This window comes from Scyliorhinus canicula, chromosome 15 (genome assembly GCF_902713615.1).
Source record: "Scyliorhinus canicula chromosome 15, sScyCan1.1, whole genome shotgun sequence".
Taxonomy (NCBI): Eukaryota; Metazoa; Chordata; class Chondrichthyes; order Carcharhiniformes; family Scyliorhinidae; genus Scyliorhinus; species Scyliorhinus canicula.
Window position 1 is genome coordinate 4,927,873 of NC_052160.1, and position 27,505 is coordinate 4,955,377.

A 27,505-nucleotide genomic window follows, 5' to 3' on the forward strand; every position below is an offset into this window, starting at 1 on the left:
TATGTATTATTTTTAAACAACCTTGGAATAATCGGAGTATAATGGACATGGTGTCTTAAATTCATCTTTACTCAGTCCATTCTGTAAAACTGACTTTTGATGTGTATTCAATGCAAAAAATGTATATTAACCATAAATCCTCCAGAAGTGAGTAAGTAGAACAGCCTTTTATTTAGACTGAGTATTTGCATTTTGCTGCATAATGACCATGCAATTTCTACAAAAGCAGTAGGGGCTTTGCAACAGAATGTAGATTATCCAAAACTATACAAGAGGCAGTGCAATTTTATTTAAGTCTTAATCATCACATAAGCCATAGTTCACCAGACTTACTGGCGTCAGTGTGAAATAACAATCACTTCAAAAACATGTCCTTATGCAAACTCCCACCTTCAGCAAGCCAGAAGCATAATTCCAATCCAGCATGGGTAACTTGGGAATTGTCCAAAAGTTTCCGTCCCGTAAAGTGGTTCAGGATTGTTTTTGTTAAGCTGCACGTGCAGTGGATGAAGTGCCTTTAAATGTTTTTTGTGCATAAAAGCAAGCCTCCATATTGAAGCACTTGGTGCAATGTCACAATGATTAGAAGCTGTTGAAGCACTTGGGTGTTAGTGGCTCTGGTCATTCAAAAAAATTAGGCAGCATAGTCAATCCTCTCCCACAAACCATCCGCAGTTTTTTTGTAGATCCTGGACCTACCCGTGGGAAATAACGACTCCTTGGGGTGGCGATTTAGAAATTGGAAAATAGACCTCATGTGCTTAGCAAAATCTGGGGGTTCAACAAGTGGAGATGTTGAAAAATTCTGTAAGGAAGTAGAAAACAAAGAACATTGTGTGTATAGAGAGAGTGAAATGTCCAAATTCTCACCGTTCGAGCAATTTCGAACTAACAAATGTTGCAGCACCTGCAATATCACTTGATCGCTCTGCTGAAACCAGAACGGAGCGGCTGGAAATGGTGTCCACTCGTAAGGTTCAATCTGCAGTTGTTCCACTTTTGCATCGTAAATTGATATGACCTTGGAAAACGAATGTACTTTAGAGAAGTCAACTCTATTTTTGCAGGACTTCGTGGTGATTTTAAACGGCTCTTAAATTTTGAGAATGATTTAAAAACTTACAGAACCTCCCAAAAAATTCCGAGCAGAGCGGATAACCTCATCTGGACCTTTGTCTGGGAAAGTCGCATGAAAAATCTCTCCAGTTTTCACATTTATAGCTGGAAGAAAATCAGCCAAACCACAGTGAACTTTCTTGTTCTTAGCTGGTTATATAGACCATACAGTGCAGAAGGAGGCCAATTGGCCCATCAAGTCTGCACCAACCCACTTAAGCCCTCACTTCCTCCCTATCCCCATAACCCTTCCAAACCTTTTTGGACACTAAGGGCAATTTACCATGGCCAATCCACCTAACCTGCACATCTTTGGACTGTGGGAGGAAACACATGCAGACACGGGGAGAACGTGCATTCTCCGCACAGTGTCCCAGCAGGGAATCGAACCTGGGACCCTGATGCTGTGAAGCCACAGTGCTAGCCACCTGTGCTATCGTATTCCCAAATATATTGGGAAAGCATTTAATACCAAAGCCAGTAACCTCACTGAATGGAGATCACTCTTAATATTGGAACACTCGCTCCTCGATGGTCCTAGTTTCAGTTTGAACAATGAATTAGCTAATGCCAACCAGCCCTGAAACACATCTGTGCTTTGACTCAAAGCTGAAAAAGCTTTTAATATTACCCCTTTAATGTATTTGATAGGGCAGCATGGTAGCGCAGTAGTTAGCAGTGCTGCCTCATGGCACCGAAGACCCAGGTTCGATCCCGGCCCCGGTTCACTGGCCGTGTGGAGTTTGCACATTCTCCCCGTGTTTGCGTGGGTTTCGCCCCACAACCCAAAGATGTGCAGGCCATGCTAAATTGCCCCTTAATTGGAAAAAACAATTGGGTATTCTAAATTTATTATTCTTTTTAAATGTTAGTATCTGATTCCCTACAAGAGATTAATTGGTGCCTTCCTTGGCCAAAAGGCCAGGCAATAATTAGTCACTGTTCATAGAACAGGTAACTAGGTCTGCATCTCTAATGTCCACATACTTCCCTCAGCCTAAATCAGTTTTATGAAGAGATGAAAATAATTGACAGTGCAAGCCCAGAGTTCTCCATCCCATAATTGAAAGTATAATTTTCATAATGTACGTTTAAAACACAGGAGAAGATTTTGCAGAGGATATTGCACAAAATAAACCTGGTAAACATGACGAGGCAGGTTATGGAACAAAAATACAAATACTCACCTATCCCATATATTACAGGCCAGTGAACATTTTTCTTCACTACATCATTAAGCTCTACAAAATAAATCATTTAAAAATTATATCTAATTAGTGTACTCCATGTAATTTTGTTGTACAGATCACATATAAATGAGGCTGAGGGATATAGGAAATAAATAACTTGCATTTTATATATCATGTTTCATGAACCTTTGTTGGCGGAAACTCTGCTGCCAATTTATGCCCAGAAAGGTTCCACAATCTGCAATCGGATGAATATTATTTGCCCGTGATCTTCAAGCAGAATATTTAGCAAAAGCTAATACATGAGAACAAAGTGAAAGAGTAAAACACTGGTGGAGAAATTGAATAGCCTGTCAGCATAATTAACAACACGGAATAACCTGTTTTGGAACACAGATCCAAGGCCCAATTAACATTGATGTGGAGATGCTGGCATTGGGCTGGGGTGAGAACAGTAAGAAGTCTTACAACACCAGGACTTAACCTGGTGTTGTAAGACTTCTTACAATTAGCATTGAACACTGACAGCGGTCCTTGGCAGAGGATATGGGGGGTGGGGGCAGCAAAATCAGGAAGGGGTGCGAACAGAGCCAACAATAGTCATGAATCTGCCCGGAGACAGCATTCAAAGGGCCTCAATTGGTATGAGTCTCTCCCGGTAATACATCGAGAATGGCAGCTTAGATAATCAAGTGTGAATAGCTTACAGAGGAGAAACCGATTATAGACAATTGGGAAGGTCCGTGAGATATACCTATGTTAATGTATAGTCCAGGAAATTGATGGGGGCACACAGCCGAATACACAGAAGACATAATCAAAGGTCAACAAAGGTATAATTGCCCACACCCCAAGAAGCCATGTAGCCATCTGGGATGGCCAATTACAAAGGATCGTGGGAAATATGGTCAACCCAGGACTCAGAGCTTATGTATATTGGCAACTCATATTTAGACGCTATCGAAACCCCCAGCTACTTTGCATTCTAATGGGCCATTTCCCCAGAACAAAAGACTTGTACTCGGGTAACAGATACAGAAACAGACTCATCGGCACCACTCCCTTTGCTCAGGGAGCCCAAAAAGCCACGGTCACTGACCACTCAGGACACGCCCCGCCATCAAGGCACCCACCAAAATCGGAGGCAGTAATCGAAGCCTGCCGAATTATTGGGTCCAAAGCTAAGGACTGCCCAAAAGAGCGTGAAAACCCCAGAAGGATAAAGAGAGACACTGCCATGTGTTCAGTCTCTCTTGGCCCCGACCTACGCCTAAAACCAAGTGCAGCATCACGACCGGAAGACAAGTTCAAGACCAACAATCGCTACCAGACGGATGAGCCCAGCAGAAACAAAGCCATTTCTCCAGACCCAGCCACGCAAGATCCGAACAAAGGCCTTGTTCCTCTGCATAAAGCTGGGTGCCTGAAGTTAAGTACAGGTTGTTGTAGTGTTTTATGTTGCACGTCAAAGTAATTCTTGTGTAAATACACTATCATTGACTTTGAACTAACTAACTGGTTGTTTGATCGATATCCAATAAAACCTTGTGGTGGTATCATTTGATACCTGGCGACTGAAAAGCAATATCATTAATAACTGTCATATTAGTATCCAGTTAAAAAGAGCAACAGCCAGGAGAGGCAGTTACCGTCTAGCAGTCTCAGAAGCAGACAGTCCCAGAAGCAGACAGTCCAGCCACCAAGCCTGAAGTCCAGGTTTACAGCAAACAAGCTTTAATTGCATGGGAGTAAGAGTCAGTCTGTTTGTGTACATTTGTCGTTTCTTTACGTTAACAAATAGTATTTAACAATTGTTAGACGGCAACTGGGCTGTTTATCCTCACTGGGGTTTCCCTTGTCTCCTCCCACCAAAACAAAATTACAACTATACACCTCCGCAAACTGGTGGTCCAAGTTGGGATACCCTTGTCGATATCAGCATGGTCCATGACAACTGTCACCAGCACTGCAATATGGCCACGAAGGGGCTCCAAACTGGGCATTGGGCTTTGACTAACATGTTCCAAGGAGCCAAAAGAGTGCTTACTGCCACCAACAGCATAAAAATGTCTGTCCAAATATGGAGTCATATGTCTTTCAGATGTTTTAGGGCCATAGTATGTAGATAAATCAACCCCATCTCTGCTTGGTAAAGTGGATGCATTTAGATCTAATTTTTAGGCCACTAAATCAAATGAATTGTAATTCTTGCTGCTCCCAGGCATGGTGCTACCAAGTGGCACTGGATAGCTTTGTGCTGTGCTATTGGAAGGAGGCAGCACCAAATGCAGTTTGCAAACATTCTCACAAGAGATCTCAATGGTTGGGAGGATCAATGGTAATGCCGTTGAGTGTCCTGCAGAGGTGGTCAGGCTCTCTCTAACCAGCACTTGTATGATGCAAATGTCCATTGCTACTCATCAGCCCAAGCCTGGATATTGTCTACGTTTTGCTGTGTGCAAGCGCGGCCACTTCATTACCTGAAAACTTGCAAATGTTCTACAATTATCCACCAACACCTTATAGATCATTAATCAAAATAACATGTAAAACCTACATTTTCTCCCTTAAAAATTGTTAAAAGTTTGAACTTTCTTGCCGTCATATAATAGAGAAGATAAATAATAGAAGATATTTAAGGAAAACAAAGGTTGCAAATAAATTCTAAACTCCTGATTTTAAATTATTTAAAAAATAGATCAATTCTACAGCAATCAAATTCCAGTTCATCATTCTTGACCAAAGAAACAGTGAAGTCACAGTAAATACAGACAATTCACCTGTTAAACAGTAGGTTTCTAAATGAATGTTCTCGGACTCTCTGTTGAAAGCTTCTGCAAGTGAATGAAACAAAACAAACTATGATGAGTATCTACAGCAAGCTGTAGTGATCTAGAAATCATAGAATTTACAGTGCAGAAGGAGGCCATTTGGCCCATCAAGTCTGCACCGGCCCTCGGAAAGAGCACCCTATGTATACCCAGCAGAACGCTGATGTCTGAAGACAGATCAGCCAACCAAACAGGTGACAAATCCCAGTATTAAGTTTGAGTGCGACAATGTATGTCAGCTTTCAGAACAGTGGAACTCGCCATTCTTAATATTAGAGATAGTTCAATGAGGCAGTAAGTGATACAGGTCAGCTCCAGTGAATTCTCGGGTCAATGAGCTGTGTGAACAAGCATGCAGCGACAATTAAAAACACAAAAGAAGCTCCTCAATGTCACAGTATGCTTCTCTACTGAATAGCTGAACCGTGCAGACCAGAAAGCTGCTGGTTCGATCCCCAACATGTATCAAGTTAGTTGATTTCAGCGGTACCTTTGTATCATTTTGAAACCTGCATGAGGAGTGTGGAAGGAATTTTGTTTCAATTTATGATATTAATATGAAGTTGCAGTGGTTAGCACTGCTACCTCACAACGCCGAGGTCCCAGGTCCAATCCCGGTGTCCGTGTGGAGTTTGCACATTCTCCCCGTGTCTGCGTGGGTCTCACCCCCAAAACCCAAAGATGTGCAGGTTAGGTGGATTGGCCACGCTAAATTGCCCCTTAATTGGAAAAAAAAGTTGGGTACACCAAATTTGTAGGAAAAAAAAAATATTAATTTGAAGTTTGATTAAACTTGCAAAAACTGGGACAATGGAGCCAAGATTGGCTTAATGACTTAAAGGGTTGATAGATGCTTTTGCAGTAGGGAGGTTGGGGTTCCACGAGGCTCAGTACTACAGATAGAAGATATAGATGGTCAGGTAAATTGGAATTCAATCTGCAGAAATGTGAGGTAATACATTGTAAGGTGTAACAAGGAAGGCAAGGGAATATAAAATAAATGGGAGGACACGGAGTAATATGGAGTATATATATATCCACAAGTCCTTAGAGATAACAGGACAGTTGACAAGAAGGCATTGAGCATGCTTTCCTTTATTAACTGAAGCACAGAATATAAGAACAGGAAGATTATATTAGAACCACATACAACACTAATTGATCCATAGATTGAAGACTGCGCACCATTCTAGTTACGGGACTTTAAAAACGATATGATTGCATTGAATATTATACAGAGGAGATTTATGAGGATGTTGCCAGGAGTGAAAAATCTCGGGTTTTATGAAGGAAGATCGAATAGACTGGGGTTGCTTTCCTTGGAACAGGGAGCAACTTATTTGAAATGCATAAAATTACGAGGGGTCTGGATAGATTAAGTAGTGACGACCAACCTACCTAGAGTATCAAAAACCAGGGGCCATAGCTGGAAAGTAATAGATAGAAAGATCAGGAGGGGAGATGAGGTATCATTGTTTTCACCCAGAAGGTGATAAGAGACCTGGAGCTCACAGAGGGTGGTAGTGACAGAAACGCTCACCCTGGATGTCTACTTGAAGGGCCATGACATGCAGAGTTACAGGCTGTGAAGAAAGTAGGATTTGACTGGATAGCTCTACCAGCCAGTACAACCATGATGGGCCAGTCAAGATAAAATCTAGATAACTGCCGTAGCCATTTAAAAAACTAATTGGGAAACACTGGGGAACTGGCCTCTGTAATTGGAAACAATAATGAGCTCCTTGAAGAGAGACAATGCACCATCACAATGTTCACTTGTCAATGTTGCTACAGCTATTAGAAGTACTGCTGTTAGGAAAACAAAGATAGTTTTAAAGGATTTATATTTGTATTGCTAAACATTGGAAATAAGGTATAATTTTAAGTGGATATAATTTAATGTTTCTGTGCAAGGGTAAAACCCATAGTTAGATTCATGTTGGGCAAAAGTGCTGTATGTGTGGGTGCTTGTTCAATTCAAACTATGCTTAGAGAGGGTTACAGTGTGAAAAGGAAATAAACTAACAGCAGATTGTGTCCGTTGCTTAGCAACTGGGGGCCGGTTTGTGGTAGAAAGGCTTTTGGCATTTAGTTTTAGCTGAATTGGGGAGTGAATATCTTTCAAATCTGCCAGTAAAAGACAAGCTGGACAAGACAAGGGACCTATAAGGAGGCAGGCTTCCCAAAGAACCAGATACAGTGCAGATAACCAGGGAATTGGAACAGAGCGTCTTAGTAGGGGCTGGTTTAGCACACTGGGCTAATTAGTTGGCTTGTAATGCAGAACAAGGCAGCAGCGTGAGTTCAATTCCCATACCAGCCTCCCCGAACAGGTGCTGGAATGTGGCGACTAGGGGCTTTTCACAGTAACTTCATTGAAGCCTACTTGTGACAATAAGCGATTATTATTATTAGTAGTAATACAAAAGTATTCTTCAGAAGAATTGACGGTGAAGGCAGCCAAAGTGTTATGAGTGAAAGAGCTGCAGTAACCCATTTCAATAGTCTGGGAATCGATAGTGAAAGCAATTGTGAACAGTTCATAAAACCTGGAACGCTGGATTCTTTGTTAAAAGTCAAGTGGAAGCTTTGTTTGACTGGATTTTGGAATGCAAACCGCTGATGGAAAACATTGTTGTGGAAGATGATTTTAAAGTGTATATTTGAGGGAATGGAATTTGAAAACTCTCACGTGACAGTCATTAACTTGGGTTCAGAGCGAGTGCGTGTATTTGACCACAGCCAACGTGTGTTCAAATTGACTTTTTGTAGGAGACCATTGTAGCTCAAGATAAGCTTAGTAATCAGTGCAAAATAAATGAAATGAAAATCGCTTATTGTTACAAGTAGGCTTCAATGAAGTTACTGTGAAAAGCCCCTAGTCGCCACATTCCGGCGCCTGTTCGGGGAGGCTGGTACGGGAATTGAACCGTGCTGCTGGCCTGCCTTGGTCTGCTTTTAAAACCAACGATTTAGCCCTGTGCTAAACCAGCCTCACCATGTTTCTAAAAAAACGTGTTCCTCCACGTTTTCTGAAAAAAAAGTAGAAGTTATAGTCTTTTGAGCCAGTGTTACATTTTGGGACCTTCCCGTCCAGTTATAACACCAACTAGGATCATAACACTACAATCAAATAACTAAAATGGTCATATCCCTAAGAAAGCACCTTTGGCCATTAACACAGATGAATTTCTCCTTTGTTTCTGTCAATGGTGGAATACCCATTGAGTTAATTAAATCAGAAAATATTCTTGATCCACAGAGTAAGGCAAGAGGTAAATCTCACCCTCTAATTCAAGGTCGGCAAAGCTTTCAGCCAGAGGGCCACATCTGGGTATGGATATTGTATAAGGAGCCGCCTATAAATGCTCAAGATGCCTTCCAAGAGGAATAAACAACTCTGATTTACATTTAGAAAGCATCTTTAACTTGGTAAAACATTCTACGGCACTTTACATATGCATTAACAGAAAATCTGATACGGAGTCAAATAACGATTCTACAATAACTTGTGACTAAAAGCTTAATAATAAAAAGGCAGACTTTATGGAGCATCTTAAAGGACAAGAGGGAGTTGGAGGCAGAGAACCTAAGGAGGAAATTCCAGAGCTTTGTGCCTAAACAGCTAAAGGCACTTTAGCCAATGGAGGGAAGGTTAGAATCAGGGGTGCAGGAGAGGTTAAAATTGGACGGTAAAGTTCTCAGGTTTATGCGATGGAGATGATAACAGATATAGGGAGGATATGTTTTTAAATCACAGCATATTTCCCTGAGGGAAATCACAATAGATGAAACAAAACTTAGGAAACCTATTTCCTCAGAGATTATGATCTTATCATTAAACAGAAAGCAAAAAAAAAATACAATCTATTAACTTTTTTTACAACAATTTCAATTATACTGTATTTTTTTTGTCACCACATATTACCACAAAAATACACTCCTATATAAAACTCAAATTTCCAAATGTCTCAATAGTAAAATACAAGATTAAAACTTACTGAGTAATTCAAGAGTAAGTGCGTGTGACAATGACCTTTCATCAATGAATCCTCCAATAAGGTGAACTTCATATCTAAAATACAAAATTACAACATTTTTCAAAGAAAACATTTAGATTGGAAAATCCTTTGATTACATGAACATTAATATTCTTAGTCAGATCAGGAGAGCCACAGAGGAGAAAATAAACTCAATATATTTTTTGAGACACGGTTGTCTCATTATAAATGTACATGAAGCGTGGGTGACCCACATGAGGATATCTGACAGTCGACACGGTGTTCAGCTGGAGATGTTCCGAGGAATCTAGACTGCTTCCTTCATGACATTATTGTTCAGGCCTCCTCTAAATGACCCTTTTCTAAAGAGGAACTGGGACATCAAATTAAATTTTTTTGCCCCACCATAGTTCCCCAGTAACTACCTTAACAAAGGTGCAATGCTGCTCAAGGAAGTGAACCTCTACTAACCCACCCTATGCACCAACGCAGGATATTAATGTCTGCATGCCCCTCTGTAAATTGTGGAACTGCAATATGCAATTCAACCCGACGTGCAAGAGCGTTAATCACTGCTTTATACAAAATGACTTTTCAATAGTTTCAAGGTGAATAAAACAATAAAACCAATCTTTTATTAGCCTCTTTAATATTTAAAAAAGGCATCGCTTCTCTGCCTTTTGACTAAACTGAGCACAGGATCAGGTGTAATGCCCGGATCTGGTATGTCTCTCTTGTAGGGACCATGAATTAGTATCAATTTGAATGCGAATTGTTTTTAGAGCAGGCAAGGAGCTGGATTAGGGGTTCGCCCCTGTCCACACTCTGACTTTGTAACTCTGATAAAGTAATGAGAAAATAAAAAATAAATTTTTAAAAAACTATTTTAAAAAGGCACAACTTCCTGCTTCATCAGTCCGACTCAGATAGAGTTGGCAGACGGAATATAATGTGGGAAAATGTGCACTTGTCTACTTTGCCAGAATAGGAAAGCAGTATACTCTGTAAAGCAGAGAGATTTGGGTGACCTGGTAGATGAATCACAAAATGTTAGTCTGCAGGTACAGCAAGTGATTAGGATGGCAAATGGAATGATGGCGTGTATATTTCATTCCCCTTGCAATAAACTGAGGGGTCTTTTCCTGCAGCTGTACAGGGCTCGGGGGAGACCACATCTGAAGTACGGTGTACAGGTTGGTCTCCATTTTTGAAAAAATATATAATTGCATTATAAACAATTGAGAGACGGTTGACTCGACTATCCCTACGATGAAGGGCGTGTCTTATGAAGAAAGATTCAACAGGTCTGACTGATGCACATTAGTTTAGAAGAATGAGAGGTGATCTTAACTGAAACATACAGGATCCTAAGGGGACTTGACAGAGTGGGTACGATATAACTCAGGGACACAGATTAAAAATAAGTCCTCCCTTTTAAGATAGAGATGAAAATTTTCCTTTCTCAGAGGGCCATTAGTAAGTGGAATTATCTTCCCCAGAAAGCAGTTTGGCTGGGTCGTTGGATATCTTCATGGCACAGTTGGTTAAGATTTTTGACAAGGGAGTTGAGGGCTATTTGAACACTGTTACTGGTCCACATTATTACCCTACACTGTTGCAATGGGGAGGGATGGACTTCACTACACCTTCACTAAAGTCCCAAATGCATTAAGTGTTTTGCTTAACTCTCTTAGTCAATGTTAAGATTAAACATCTTACTAAAAGTAACTGAGAATTGCTTAGGTTGCTCCAAGGCTGCTCTTTCCTGGATCATTACATAATGCGAGACAGTAGACTTAAAAGTTGTGACAACCAGGGCACAATGCTGATCACAATTATACATGGTCATGAAGTTCTACAAATCACCATAATTTATTATCTGAAAAAGCAGGTGGAATGCATCAGGTGTGAACTAAGGTTTCCCTTTACCAGCATTTTGTGTAGTGCACTAAAAGCTTACCTTCCAGAATCACATCCGACTGACAAGGACTTTGTAGCATTTAACATTAAAGATACCGTCATTTCTGTTTCTGATCCATCACAGTGCCCCAAACATGTAGCCCCACTCCCTAAAAATGAATCCAGATAAAGTGCATAAGTAAAAGGATAGATTTTCTTCTTCTTTATTTCTGGGATGTCGACATGGTTGGCAGGGAACCAATTGGCTGCCCATCCCTAATTGCTCTTGAACTAAGTAGATTTAATTTGTTTTCAAATATGAAAGTGGTTGTATATTCTATGCCAGCACAATTTGAAAGGCCATCTACTGGTTACGGTACTAATTACACTAGAGTACAATATCTCATCTAGATCCCACCTACAAAGGCCGGTTTGGAGGTGGAATCGGAAGAGGGAAGGAAAATGAACACAAAGTCATCCATTTGTTTGTATGAAATCAACTTCTCGTGAGTTTTTAAAATGTTCGGGCAAATCACGGCTATTTATTTAACTACCACTAACCAAATAATCCAATTCTATTCACAGTTCATTATGTTTTATGATGTAGCTCCCCCCATCTAAGATGTCTTACAACACCAGGTTAAAGTCCAACAGGTTTGTTTCGAATCACTAGCTTTCAGAGCACTGCTCCTTCATCAGCTGTGCTCCAAAAGCTAGTGTTTGAAACAAACATGTTGAACTTTAACCTGGTGTTGCAAGACTTCTTACTGCGCTCAACCCAGTCCAACGCAGGCATCTCCACATCAAATCAGGAGTGTGATGGAATAGTCCCCATTTATCAGTATGAGTGCAGCTCCAACAACATAAAGCGATCAATACCATCCAGGACAAAGAAGCCCACTTGATTGGCACTCCATCAATCAGGTTAAATATCCAATCTTTCCATCATTGGTGGATTGTGGCTGCGGTATGTACTATTGACAGGATGCAATGGAATGCAGCCAGTAGTCCCTTCAGAAAAACCCTTGATCTCCACGACTTTGAAGAACCAGTGTAGCAAATCACACACTGTACCAGAGATGGACACTCCTTCATCTCAGGGGGCTGCAAGATTGAAATTGGGCTTTTCCACTAACCATGAATAAGATTAAATACAGTTAATACATAATCACAGAATCATTCGTGCAGAACAGAATTCATAGAATCATTACAGTGCAGAAGGAGGCCATTTGGCTCATTGAGTCTACACCAACCCTCTGAAAGAGTCCCCTATCTAGGCCCACACCCCCACCCTATCCCAGTAGTCCCAGTAACCTTTTGAACACAAAGAGGCAGTTTAGCATGGCCAATCCACCTAAACTGCACATCTTTGGACTGTGGAAGGAAACAGGAGCACCCGGAGGAAACCCACGCACACACGGGGAGAACGTGCACACTCCACACAGTCACCCAAGGTGATAATTGACCCAGGTTTCTGGCACTGTAAGGCAGCAATGCTAACCACTGTCACACAAGAACTAGGAGCAGGAGTAGGCCATCTGGCCCCTCGAGCCTGCTCCACCATTCAATGAGATCATGGCTGATCTTTCTTGGACTCCACTTTCCGGCCCGAACACCTTAACCCTTAATCCCTTCATTCTTCAGGAAACTATCTATCTTTATCTTAAAAACATTTAATGAAGGAGCCTCAACTGCTTCACTGGGCAAGGAATTCCATAGATTCACAACCCTTTGGGTGAAGAAGTTCCTCCAAACTCAGTCCTAAATCTACTTCCCTTTATTTTGAGGCTATGTCCCCTAGTTCTGCTTTCACCTGCCAGTGGAAACAACCTGCCCGCATCTGTCCTATCTATCCCATCTATTCCCTTCATAATTTTATACGTTTCTATAAGATCCCCCCGCATCCTTCTGAATTCCAACGTGTACAGTCCCAGTCTACTCAACCTCTCCCCATAATCAGCTCTGGGATTAACCTAGTGAATCTCCTCTGCACACCCTCCAACACCAGTACGTCCTTTCTCAGGTAAGGAGACCAAAACGGAACACAATACTCCAGGTGTGGCCTCACTAACACCGTATACAATTGCAGCATAACCTCCCTAGTCTTAAACTCCATCCCTCTAGCAATTAAGGACAAAACTCCATTTGCCTTCTTAATCACCTGTTGCACCTGTTAACCAACTTTTTGCGACTCATGCACGAGCACACCCAGGTCTCTCTTCACAGCGGCATGGTTTAATATTTTATCATTTAAAATAATAATCCCTTTTGCTATTATTCCTACCAAAATGGATAACCTCACATTTGTCAACATTGTATTCCATCTGCCAGACCCTAGCCCATACACTTAACCTATCCAAATCCCTCTGCAGACTTCTGGTATCCTCTGCACTTTTTGCTTTACCACTCATCTTAGTGTCATCTGCAAACTTGGACACATTGCCCTTGGTCCCCAACTCCAAATCATCTATGTAAATTGTGAACAATTGTGGGCCCAACACGGATCCCTGAGGGACACCACTAGCTACTGATTGCCAACCAGATAAACACCCATTAATCCCCACTATTTGCTTTCTATTAATTAACCAATCCTCTATCCATGCTACTACTTTACCCTAATGCCATGCATCTTTATCTTATGCAGCAATCTTTTGTGTGGCACCTTGTCAAAAGCTTTCTGGAAATCCAGATATACCACATCCATTGGCTCCCCGTTATCTACTGCACTGGTAATGTCCTCAAAAAATTCCACTAAATTAGATAGGCATGACCTGCCCTTTATAAACCCATGCTGTGTCTGCCCAATGGGACAATTTCCATCCAGATGCCTCGCTATTTCTTCCTTGATAATAGATTCCAGCATCTTCCCTACTACCGAAGTTAAGCTCACTGGCCTATAATTACCCACTTTCTGCCTACCTCCTTTTTTAAATAGTGGTGTCACGTTTGCTAATTTCCAATCCGCTGGGACCACCCCACAGTCTAGTGAATTATCACTAGTGCATTTGCAGTTTCCCTAGCCATCTCTTCTAGCACTCTGGGATGCATTCCATCAGGGCCAGGAGACTTGCCTACCTTTAGCCCCATTAGCTTGCCCATCACTACCTCCTTAGTGATAACAATCATCTCAAGGTCCTCACCTGTCATAGCCTCACTGGCCTATCAGTCACTTTATTTGTGTCTTCCACTGTGAAGACCGACCCAAAAAAACCTGTTCAGTTCCTCAGCCATTTCCTCATCTCCCATTATTAAATCTCCCTTCTCATCCTCTAAAGGACCAATATTTACCTTAGCCACTATTTTTTGTTTTATATATTTGTAGAAATTTATACCATCTGTTTCTATATTCGGAGCAATTTTACTCTCAATCTATCTTGCTCTTCTTTATAGCTTTTTTAGTAGCTTTCTGTTGCCCCCTAAAGATTTCCCAGTCCTCTAGTCTCCCACCAATCTTTGCCACTTTATATGCTTTTTCCTTCAATTTGATACTCTCCCTTATTTCCTTAGATATCCACGGTCAATTTTCCCTCTTTCTACCGTCCTTCCTTTTTGTTGGTATAAACCTTTGCTGAGCACTGTGAAAAATGGCTTGGAAGGTTCTCCACTGTTCCACCATAAAGTCTTAGCTCCCAGTCTACCTTAGCTAGCTCTTCTCTCATCCCATTGTAATCTCCTTTGTTTAAACACGAAACCGATCCCAAAGTCCCAGGAATCTGAGTGCCGAATGCTTTGCAATAGAAAATGTTTAATCATTCATATATTAATAGATCTGTCATCAACTTTGAATGGTAAAAATAAAATTAATATTCACACACTGGACACAGAGGGAGCGCACGGCTCTTACGGTCAATGGTGTGAGCAATCAGCACACACCTCACTTCACATGTGGATCATACTAGTAGGAAAAAAATTATGTGGGCGGAAATCAGCGGAATGTGGCATCCCTGCGAACAAACAAAATATCTCGTGGGACGCGCTCAGAACCCCGATGGGCCGCATGTGGATCCAAGGCCACAGGTTTCCACCACTGCACGATACTGAGTGGACATGTACTGTCGTTCATTCATCATCACTAGATCAAAGATCTGGAACTCACTATCTTGCAGCACAGGCTGCCAACAGTTCAAGACAGCCAATCACCACTTTCTCAAAGGCAGTGAGGGGCAAGCAATAACTTCTGGTCTTGCTAGCAAAGATTATAACACTAGAATTATTTTTAAAATATCTAATATTACTTGCTCTGCTGATTGGGGTTCAATTATAAAACTGCCAAATTTCAGAGATTAGAAAGTTTGTGACCATTTTGGTTTGTTACGAGTGCAGGCACTTATCTACAGTGTTCTACACAATGAATCTTTCTCAATTGCACTATTGTATCACACCTGTCATTACCTGTGTGTCGCAGAACTACTATGTGGCAGGTGGTTGCATCTTCTGTTCCAAGTACAGACACAGAAGCTGTGATTAAAGACAAGAAAATAGGAGTCAACGTCAGTACATTTTACAATAAACATATTTTCTTTAGCTGAGTACTCCTACCTCTGCTCGAAGGACTTGTTGAATTGTTACTCCTGTTGAATTAGAATTAAATTGCCCAGGTTGTTTCCTGACCATAAAGATTGCGTAAGTGAGACACCAGACTTGCAACACTGCATAAATATAACAGACCAGACACGCCTAACAACATACCTACAGGCGTTAAACAAACAGTCCACACCCAATTTAAGCTCTTGGCTTGGATTGCATTTGTTTATTGTCACGTGTACCAAGGTACAGTGAAAAGTATTTTTCTACGAGCAGCTCAACAGATCATTAAGTACATGGAAAGAAAAGGGAATAAAATAAAATACAATATAGGGGAACATAGATGCATAGAAGATAGAAGCAGGAGGAGGCCTTTTGACCCTTCGAGCCTGCTCCTCCATTCATCACGATCATGGCTGATCATCCAATAGCCTAATCCTGCTTTCTCCCCATAGCCTTTGATCCCATTCTCCCCAAGTGCTATATTCAGCCGCCTCTTGAATATATTCAAAGTTTTAGCATCAACTACTTCCTGTGGTAATGAATTCCACAGGCTCGCCACTCTTTGGGTGAAGAAATGTCTCCTTGTATCTGACCGAAATGGTTTACCCCGAATCCTCAGGCTGTGACCCCTGGTTCTGGGCACACCCATTATATAGGCGTCATCGTGGTAGGGAGCTATGCTAGAGTAGCAGGAAGATCCCAAGATCAGGTCTGAGCCACATAGCCGTCATCCAACGCATATTACTGTCATGGGTTACGGGGATAGGGCGGGGGAGGGCTTGGGTAGGGTGCTTTTTCAGTGCGTTGGTGCAGTCTCGGTGGACGGATGGCTTCCTTCTGCATTGTAAGAATTCTATGTAATTCCAAGTATTAGCTTCACACTGGGTGGTAATATAAAGAGATCTTGGTGTTAGATCTAAATCCTTCTGTTACAATGTTTTTTAAAGAGTAAGCAAGCAACTGGCTTATTGTACGTGGGAGAAATTAAAATTAATGTGCCCCATAACACAAGTATTAAGGAAATGTGTGATTGTGCAAGTGATGGGTTTAGTTGCTTGTGGAGCTTGAAATGTTTACAAGAAACAGATTATTTAAATTCCCTGCCCAATTTTGCTCTAATGGGGATACAGCCTTCACATTATTACACATCAAGGCGATATGCTAGAATTAAAGGTTCTGCATTAGGTATTCTCACTAGATAAGAGTTGCTGATGGGTAATGCCCCAAGACCCTTTCTATTTTGTTCATCCTTGCCACAGTTATGTGATCATGTTTCCTTGGGGCAGAAGGCGGATCCTCCCTTAGTGCAAACCAGATACTGTCACCTGGCACATTCCCCGTGTGCATTTCTTCCAATTTTCAGAACATTAAATCCAGACAAATGTGAGGTAATGCATTTTGGAAGGTCTAATGCAGGTAGGGAATACAGTGAATGGTAGAACCCTAAAGGGTGTTGACAGTCCGAGAGATCGTGGTGTACAGGTCTACAGGTCACTGAAAGGAGCAACACGGGTGGAGAAGGTAGTCAAGAAGGCATACGGCATGCTTGCCTTCATTGGCCGGGGCATTGAGTATAAAAATTGACAAGTCATGTTGCAGCTGTATAGAACCTTAGTTAGGCCACACTTGGAGTGTCGTGTTCAATTCTCATTACCACACTACCAGAAGGATGTGGAGGCTTTAGAGAGGGTGCAGAAGAGATTTACCAGGATGTTGCCTGGTATGGAGGGCATTAGCCAAGAGGAGATGTTGAATAAACTTGGTTTGTTCTCACTGGAACGAAGGAGGTTGAGGGGTGACCTGATAGAGGTCTGCAGAATTATGAGGGGCATAGACAGAGTGGATAGTCAGAGACTTTTTCCCAGGGTAGAGGGGTCAATTACTTGGGGGCACAGGTTTAAGGTGCGAGGAGCAAGGTTTAGAGGAGATGTACGAGGCAAGTTTTTTTACAGAGGGTAGTGGGTGCCTGGAACTCGCTGCCAGAGGAGGTGGTGGAAGCAGGGACGATAGTGACATTTAAGGGGCATCTTGACAAATACATGAATAGGATGGGAATAGAGGGATACGGACCCCGGAAGTGTAGAAGATTTTAGTTTAGATGGGCAGCATGGTCGGCGCAGGCTTGGAGGGCCGAAGGGCCTGTTCCTGTGCTGTACTGTTCTTTGTCCATTTAAAACATTCATAATTATGTGACATAGATGGGCTTGTTCATCAGACATCAGGCTTTGAATCCAGAACATCTCTCTCCTACTTGACAAAAGTCCATAAAATGGATGGCTTGTACCCTTATCCCTGGAAAACCTTTACTTTCTCCCATCATAATTAATATCTTCTTCAGTGATCACTCGCTAAGGAGTATGATTGTCTACCCAAGAAACTCTGTTACTAGTCACGGGTCCTAGCATGGCAGATGAGACCGCGCATAGAGCCGCATCTTCAACCGCACACTTGGCAGGTGTTTACAGGAGGTGGGATCGATTCTTGGACCCTAGATCACTGGTATTCCCCTCTCAGGCTCCTTTTCCAGGCCTTCTCATGTCATCAGGAGTACTTGAGGAATTTTCTCACTTCGATCACGAGGTTCCTCCAAGTAGGTCACTTCTGATCACATCAAGTACAGTCCAGTCCCACTCTTCTCTGCCAATGCCTTCACCTTCTGTAGAAATAGCCTGGAAAAAATAATGTGTATCCTTTCTTTCGCTACCAAATGTGTCATTAAAAACTTTATTTCCTGCCCATTCCACCTTTACCTCTAACAACTGTTATGAGCAACTTGTGGATTTTTTTGTCATGAAGATTTGAGCAATGTAAAGGGAATAAGAATGACCCTGGTAATTATAGGCTGGTTAGTCTTACTTCGGTGGTCGGTAAGTTAATGGGAAAGGTCCTGAAGGATAGGATTTATGACCATTTGGAAAGATGCAGCTTAATTCAGGATGGTCAACACGGATTCGTGAAGGGCAAGTCTTGCCTCACAAATATAATTGAATTCTTTGAGGAGGTAACTAAGTGTGTAGATGAAGGTAGAGCAGTTGATGTCGTATACATGGATTTTAGTAAGGTGTTTGATAAGGTTTCCCATGGTCTGCTCATGAACAAAGTAAGGAGGTGTGGGATAGAGGGAAATTTGGCCAATTGGATAAGTAACTGGCTATCACATAGAAGACAGAGGGTGGTGGTGGATGGAAATTTTTTAGACTGGAGACCAGTTACCAGCGGTGTACCACAGGGATCAGTGCTGGGTCCTCTGCTATTTGTGATTTTTATCAATGACTTGGAGGAGGGGGCTGAAGGGTGGGTCAGTAAATTTGCTGATGACAGCAAGATTGGTGGAGTAGTGGATGAGGTGGAGGGCTGTTGAAGGCTGCAAAGAGACATTGATAGGATGCAGAGCTGAGCCGAAAAATGTCAGATGGAGTTTAACCCTGATAAGTGCGAGGTGATTCATTTTGGTAGAAAAAATTTGAATGCGGATTACAGGGTCAACGGCAGGGTTCTGAGGAATGTGGAGGAACAGAGAAATCTTGGGGTTCATGTCCACAGATCTCTGAAGGTTGCCACTCAAGTGGATAGAGCCGTGAAGAAGGCTTATAGTGTGTTAGCGTTTATTAACAGGGGGCTTGAGTTTAAGAGCTGCGGGGTTATGCTGTAACTGTACATGACCCTGGTGAGATCACATTTGGAGTATTGTGTGCAGTCCTGGTCACCTCATTATAGGAAGGATGTGGAAGCATTGGAAAGGGTGCAAAGGAGATTTACCAGGATGGCGCCTGGTTTGCAGGATAGGTCTTATAAGGAAAGGTTGAGGGAGCTAGGGCTTTTCTCTTTAGAGCGGAGGAGGATGAGAGGCGACTTAATAGAGGTTTATAAGATGATGAGGGGGATAGATACAGTGGACGTTCAGAGACTATTTCCTCGGGTGGATGTAGCTGTTACAAGGGGGCATAACTATAAGGTTCAGATGGGAGATATAGGAAGGATGTCCGAGGTAGGTTCTTTACTCAAGAGAGTGGTTAGGGTGTGGAATGGACTGCCCGCTGTGATAGTGGAGTCGGACACTTTAGGAACTTTGAAGCGGTTATTGGATAGGCACATGGAGCACACCAGAATGACGGAGTGGGATAGCTTGATCTTGGTTTCAGACAATGCTCGGCACAACATCGAGAGCCGAAGGGCCTGTTCTGTGCGTACTGTTCTATGTATACCTCCGACCACATCTTCAACTATAACTGTGAGACATCAAAGTAACAAACTAAAACTTAATTTATGGAAAACCTTTTTTTTAATGTTTGGAGATAGACTGCCACCTAGTGCACTAACTGACTCAGTCATATTCTGGGAGGCAGCTGGGTCGGCTTTACATTGTCGACCAGTGCAAAGACATTCATTTGGGAGAACGAAAATGAAAATGAAATTATATTAAGAAACAAAAATCCAAAGGAAAAGTGATGAAATGGTAGCTTCCAAGAAAAGTTAAAGATTCCATTTGATCAAAGAAAGAGGCTCATCAGGTAGCCACAATAGTAGTAACCTTTTTTAAATTTAATGTATAAATCAGATCCTTAAAATGAATCTGGGAGATTGGAAAACATAGATGGAAATTTGCAATTCTTCATATCTGTAATTCTATCTTCAAAAATATGAAAGATAATGATGCTCACCATCCTGAGGGGTCGTTGCTGCTAATTCTCTTTGCTGAACATATAAAAGACCTTTAGGATCTATCTTCTGTACTGGCTTTGACTTCAGACGTTTTGCACCTTCCTGTATGAAAGAACAAAATTTGTGTTTACCATTGTGCATTCTGTAGTTTACTTTCAGTGAGAGAGTGTACATCCACTTCTGCTTACTCCACTCTACCTCACCTGAAAAAAATGGGTCCCAGAATAAGAAAGTTCTGGTACAAAACTTTTAGTTTCTCCAGTTGGAATATTTAGCAATTATATCTTTCACTATCCTCTAAATTTGTTTTGTTCTCTGGCATTGATCTATCCATGTCTTAGCAAATTCAATACGGATGCCATCTTGGGTTGCAAGAAGCAGAATTTGATCCTTTACAATTTCTAGTCTTTGGATTCACGATATTCCATTAAATCTGTATTTATCCAGTGACACACTGATACTCAGAATGATTGAATTTGTTTGGATTGAATTTGTATATTGTCACGTGTACCGAGGTACAGTGAAAAGTACTTTTCTGCGAGCAGCTCTAACAGATCATTAAGTACATGAAAAGAAAATACATAATAGGGCAACACAAGGTACACAATGTAAATATATAAACACAGACATCGGGTAAAGCATACAGGAGTGTAGTATTAATCAGGTCAGTCCATAAGAGGGTTGTTTAGGAGTCTGGTAACAGCGGGGAAGAAGCTGTTTTTGAGTCTGTTTGTGCGTGTTCTCAGACTTCTGTATCTCCTGCCCGATGGAAGAAGTTGGAAGAGCGAGTAAGCCGGGTGGGAGGGGTCTTTGATTATGCTGCCCACTTTCCCCAGGCAGCAGGAGGCGTAGATGGAGGCAGCTTGAGGCGTAGGTTGCTATGTTTGAAATCCGTGATTGAACTTGTTATTCCCGATGATAGAAATCTAATCACAATGCAGATTAAGAGCATGTCACAAATGTCAGTGATGTAATTTGACTGTAGTGTATGTGTGCGCCTCTTGAACAATGAGGAAAGAGCCACATAGCCCAGACCTCAAGAATACAGGATGGAGATGGAGAACCTCGTGGAGTGGTGTAACAATGACAATCTCTCCCTCAGTGTCAGCAAAACGAAGGAGCTGGTCATTGACTTCTGGAAGAAAGTATCGTACACACCCCTGTCTGCATCAATGGTGCCAAGGTGGAGATGGTTGACGGCTTCAAGTTCCTGGGTGTGCACATCACCAACAATCTGCCCTGGTCCACCCATGTCGATGCTACGACGAAGAAAGCACAACAGCACCTATACTTCCTCAGGAAACTAAGGAAATTTAGCATGTCCACACTGACCCTAACCAACATTTACAGAAGCACCATAGAAAGCATCCTATCTGGCTGCATCACAGCCTGGTATGGCAACTGCTCAGCCCAGGACCGCAAGAAACTTCAGAGAGTCGTGAACACCGCCCAGTACATCACACAAACCTGCCTCCCATCCATGGACTCCATCTACACCTCCCGCTGCCTGGGGAAAGTGGGCAGTATAATCAAAGACCCCTCCCACCCTCGTTATTCTCTCTTCCAACTTCTTCCATCGGGCAGGAGATACAAAAATCTGAGAACACGCACTAACAGATTCAAAAACAGCTACTGCCCTGCTGTTACCAGACTCATGGACTGAACCTGATCTCTCCACACATCTCTACTGAGTAGTCCTACACTTGGTATAGAAATTACAGTGCAGAAGGAGGCCATTCGGCCCATTGAGTCTGCACCGGCTCTTGGAAAGAGCACCCTTCCCAACCCCACACCTCCACCCTATCCCCATAACCCAGTAACCCCACCCAACACTAAGGGCAATTTAGCATGGCCAATCCACCTAACCTGCACATCTTTGGACTGTGGGAGGAAACCGGAGCACCCGGAGGAAACCCATGCACACACGGGGACACTGTGCAGACTCCGCACAAACAGTGACCCAAGCCGGGAATCGAACCTGGGACCCTGGCGCTGTGAAGCAATTGTGCTACCGTGCTGCTTCACCGATGTCTGTGTCTATGTATTTACATTGTGTATCTATCGTATGTCCTTTGTTTTTTCATGTATGGAACGATCTGTCTGGACTGTACGCAGAACCATACCTTTCACTGTACCTCGGTACACCTGACAACAAACCCAAATCCTCTCTCAGATTTAATGGCTACACTATCCTGTGCAGAGTGTGTGCCTCCTGAACAATGTGGAAGGAGCCACAGAGCCCAGACCGCTCACCGATGTAATGGCCACCCCATCCAGGGCAGCTGACTTAACAAGTTCAGCAATGGGGCACTATAATTGGTCCCTGACTAGGAAGGGGGAATAGAGAAAAGTCTGGATTCTCACTTTTGGTCAGGGTACCTGCTGAAAAGGATGCATGCCTTTGAACACTGTGGCACAAAGTAATACCCAATGCAGAGAATTGTTCAGTAAGACTGCACTCACAGGATCATGGACACAGCCTCATCAGCACAGCAGCGCCTGAACTTTAATTCAGCAAACAATCCAGGGGCCGAGCACTATTGCACCCAAATCACAACACTTACACTGACTGCACAATGATACACATTGGAGGTTGCTACATGGGTTCAGGGCAGGAAGCCAAATCACTCCATTGAATCTAATGGGTCTTCAGCAGCACTGTTCTATTTTAAAATACATAGCAGTAAAAGTGTTACAACGTGGAACCAGGCATCCAGGCCAACCATGTCATGTCAGCATTTACCATCAATCTGAGAAAGCAGTTCTCAACACATTTATGCATCTTCTTCCCAAAGTCCTTCAACTCCTTTTACTTCATCCTCTATCTAATCTCATTTTGAATTTTGACATATCTTCTGCTTCAAAGACTGTCCTTGTATGCAAATTTCACACCCTCCAACTCTGTAAAGAGATTCCTCCTGCCCTCTGTTCTACCTTGATTTTAATTCTGTACCTATGACTCCATGTTCTTCACCCAACAACTAGCAGCAATCTATTGCCATGGGGAGGCTGTGGCGTAGTGGTACTGTCGCTGGATTAGTAGTTAGGAAGTAGTTAAAGAAAACACCAATTAAAAACAATTCCTTTATCTCTTGAAATAGAGGAATTGATTGTCCTAGGGAGTGAAACTTAAAACTGAGTAAACGTTATATGCCATGTTCTGGCTAAAGGTCATTCAAACTCTTTAGTGTTAGTAAAATAATTAGTATTTTACTTGATCCTTCACTGTTCCTAATCTAAAGAGGAAAATCTGAAAATAAATATATTCATAATGAATTTCTTTTACTTGTAGCCCATTCACTCAGATTTTATACAGTTAGTCTTGTTGGTCTGGTTGTCCTTCATGAAATGAAATGAAATGAAAATCGCTTATTGTCACGAGTAGGCTTCAATGAAGTTACTGTGAAAAGCCCCTAGTCGCCACATTCCGGCTCCTGTCCAGGGAGGCTGGTACGGGAATCGAACTGTGCTGCTGGCCTGCTTGATCTGCTTTAACAGCCAGCGATTTAGCCCAGTGAGCTAAACCAGCCCCTTCATAAAAGGCCGCACGGCAGCACAATGGTTAGCACTAGTGTTTCACGGTTTCAATGTCCCAGGTTCGATTCCCAGCTTAGGTCACTGTCTTTGCGGAGTCTGCACGTTCTCCCAGTGTCTGCGTGGGTATCCTCCGGGTGCTCCGATTTCCTTCCACAATTTCTGAAAAACGTGCTGTTGGGTGAATTGGACATTCTGAATTCTCCCTCTGTGTACCCGAACCAGGCGTCGGAGTGTGGCGACGAGGGGATTTTCACAGTAACCTCATTGCAGTGTTAATGTAAGTCTACTTGTGACAATAATAAAGATTATTATTATTAAGGTTGCCAAACCCTTCAGGATAATTTGGAATCTTCAGGAATAAAGGTTTGTTCTCCAAGACAATGTTGAGTGCAGCGGAGGACAAAAAAAATAACATTTTTGGTTGATAAGTTAAAAAATATTGCAGATGTGGCAGCAAGAGGGTTGAAGCAGAATATTGTAAATAAAGGATTTTCATTTATGTAACGCCTTTCATGAGATCAAACAATCCAAGGCCCTTTATTGCCAACAAAGTACTCTTTGAAATGTATTGTCCAGTCATGGAGAAGGATGCAGCCCTCACTTTGTTCATAAGACAGATCCGGCAAACGGAAACAGGATGGATGATCACAATGGGTATTTGTGTGATGTTGGTCCAAGACCAAATGTTTTTTTAATATGAATTTAGAGTACCCAATTATTTTTTTTTTCCATTTGTTTTTTAGGGGCAATTTAGTGTAGCCAATCCACCTAACCTGCAAATCTTTGGGTTGTGGGGTTGAAACCCACACAGATATGGGGAGAATATGCAAACTACACGGACAGTGACCCAGGGCCGGGATTCAAACCCGGGTCCTCAGCGCCACATGCTGCCCGTCCACGACCAAATATTAATAATGACGGAACCTCCAGAAATAATTTCAAACCAGTTGCATATTTGATATCCAGTACACAATGCGCAGCAGCATTCGTGATTTCTCAGATACTGGAGCAGTCCATGTCCATATGAAGCAAGACCAGAGATGAGAAACCAGTTATGAGGATAGATTGGATAGGTTGGGACTGTTCTCATTGGAGAGAAGAATGCTATGGGGAGATTTGATAGAGATGTTCAAAATCATGAGAGGGTTGGACAGAGAAGTGTGATGGAGGGTCAATCGAGGCATTCCTTCAGGCACTGGCTCCAGACAGGCAAACCCAGAACCCAGACAGGTAAACCCAGACAGGCAAACCCAGACAGGCAAACCCCAGAACCCAGACAGGCAAACCCCAGAACCCAGACAGGCAAACCCCAGAACCCAGACAGGCAAACCCCAGAACCCAGACAGGCAAACCCCAGAACCCAGACAGGCAAACCCCAGAACCCAGACAGGCAAACCCCAGAACCCAGACAGGCAAACCCCAGAACCCAGACAGGCAAACCCCAGAACCCAGACAGGCAAACCCCAGAACCCAGACAGGCAAACCCCAGAACCCAGACAGGCAAACCCCAGAACCCAGACAGGCAAACCCAGACAGGCAAACCCCAGAACCCAGACAGGCAAACCCCAGAACCCAGACAGGCAAACCCCAGAACCCAGACAGGCAAACCCCAGAACCCAGACAGGCAAACCCCAGACAGGTAAACCCAGAATCCAGACAGGCAAACCCCAGAACCCAGACAGGCAAACCCCAGAACCCAGACAGGCAAACCCCAGAACCCAGACAGGCAAACCCAGAACCCAGACAGGCAAACTCAGAACCCAGACAGGCAAACCCCAGAACCCAGACAGGCAAACCCCAGAACCCGGACAGGTAAACCCCAGAACCCAGACAGGCAAACCCCAGAACCCGGACAGGCAAACCCCAGAACCCAGACAGGCAAACCCAGAACCCAGACAGGTAAACCCAGACAGGCAAACCCCAGAACCCAGACAGGTAAACCCAGACAGGCAAACCCCAGAACCCAGACAGGCAAACCCCAGAACCCAGACAGGCAAACCCCAGAACCCAGACAGGCAAACCCCAGAACCCAGACAGGCAAACCCCAGAACCCAGACAGGCAAACCCCAGAACCCAGACAGGCAAACCCCAGAACCCAGACAGGCAAACCCCAGAACCCAGACAGGCAAACCCCAGAACCCAGACAGGCAAACCCCAGAACCCAGACAGGCAAACCCCAGAACCCAGACAGGCAAACCCCAGAACCCAGACAGGCAAACCCAGACAGGCAAACCCCAGAACCCAGACAGGCAAACCCCAGAACCCAGACAGGCAAACCCCAGAACCCAGACAGGCAAACCCCAGAACCCAGACAGGCAAACCCCAGACAGGTAAACCCAGAATCCAGACAGGCAAACCCCAGAACCCAGACAGGCAAACCCCAGAACCCAGACAGGCAAACCCCAGAACCCAGACAGGCAAACCCCAGAACCCAGACAGGCAAACCCCAGAACCCAGACAGGCAAACTCAGAACCCAGACAGGCAAACCCCAGAACCCAGACAGGCAAACCCCAGAACCCGGACAGGTAAACCCCAGAACCCAGACAGGTAAACCCAGAACCCAGACAGGCAAACCCCAGAACCCGGACAGGCAAACCCCAGAACCCAGACAGGCAAACCCAGAACCCAGACAGGCAAACCCCAGAACCCAGACAGGCAAACCCAGACAGGCAAACCCCAGAACCCAGACAGGCAAACCCCAGAACCCAGACAGGCAAACCCCAGAACCCAGACAGGCAAACCCCAGAACCCAGACAGGCAAACCCCAGACAGGTAAACCCAGAATCCAGACAGGCAAACCCCAGAACCCAGACAGGCAAACCCCAGAACCCAGACAGGCAAACCCCAGAACCCAGACAGGCAAACTCAGAACCCAGACAGGCAAACCCCAGAACCCAGACAGGCAAACCCCAGAACCCAGACAGGCAAACTCAGAACCCAGACAGGCAAACCCCAGAACCCGGACAGGCAAACCCCAGAACCCAGACAGGCAAACCCCAGAACCCAGACAGGTAAACCCAGAACCCAGACAGGTAAGGTCAGGTCAGCCCAGCCCCCAACTGGAGCCGCCTCTCAGTGAATACAGCTGAGCTCACCTCTAACTGCGAGTACCGATCAGTGAAGTCCGCCGTTGAGGACGGCAGCTGAATTCTTTGGTCATTGATGAGGAGCGGCATCGCTGCACCGACCGCTTCTCCCACCGCCCGCCACAGGCAGCACACCCACCCGCGGTGCTCTCTGGGAGTTGTAGTTTCAGGCCGGCCACCGCGCCGTCATTTCCGGGGAGGGCAGGGAACTACATGCCCCACAATGCCGCGCGGTGGGACCAGTGTGTGCCCAGACTCTGCAGCCACAACAGCAGCCTCCCCCTAACTCACACTACACAGACTGGCAATCTGAAATTAAAACAGAATGGGCTGCAAATCTAACTGTTATTGGAGTGTTGGCTGGTGAAGGCAGGGGTTCTGACCTTCTCGTTTTTGCATTGTTTTGTTTCATGTACAAAATGTAAAAAAAAAATATTTTCAAAAAAACATTTGGATTTTGCCAAAAGGTCGTCAATATACAAGCTTGTGATGGAAAAAACATTGTCTTCACCAATATTAAATTAGTTTTTCAGGGTCAGGCTTGTTTTCACTTTTCCCTGGAATGTGGGTGTTGGTGACTAGGCCAGCATTTTCGCTGCATCCCCGATTGACTTCAAGTAGATGGTAGTGAGGTTCCTTTTTGAACTGCTGCAGC

General features: G+C 43.5%; 1 protein-coding gene across 1 annotated transcript; it reads right to left on the reverse strand.

The window, feature by feature from the left end:
• Positions 1-148: 148 nt before the first annotated feature.
• ntan1 (N-terminal asparagine amidase) lies at positions 149-26,999 on the reverse strand. The gene is made up of 10 exons (XM_038820710.1): positions 26,860-26,999; positions 20,226-20,328; positions 15,430-15,495; positions 11,099-11,207; positions 9,139-9,212; positions 5,087-5,140; positions 2,304-2,357; positions 1,124-1,221; positions 908-1,021; positions 149-805 (listed from the first exon to the last, which is right to left on the reverse strand). Exons 1-10 carry the CDS (start codon positions 26,938-26,940, stop codon positions 635-637), a joined length of 924 nt encoding a protein of 307 aa, XP_038676638.1. The 5' UTR covers positions 26,941-26,999; the 3' UTR covers positions 149-634.
• Positions 27,000-27,505: the final 506 nt, after the last annotated feature.

Excerpts from the sequence above, each read along its gene's own strand:
- ntan1 (XM_038820710.1), bottom strand. The coding sequence starts at position 26,940 with ATGCCGCTCCTCATCAATGACCAAAGAATTCAGCTGCCGTCCTCAACG. Across the intron at positions 1,222-2,303 it reads GCCTGTAATATATGGGATAG|CTATAAATGTGAAAACTGGA; the intron begins GTGAGTATTTGT and ends ATTTTCTTCCAG. Across the intron at positions 806-907 it reads GCGATCAAGTGATATTGCAG|AATTTTTCAACATCTCCACT; the intron begins GTGCTGCAACAT and ends ACTTCCTTACAG.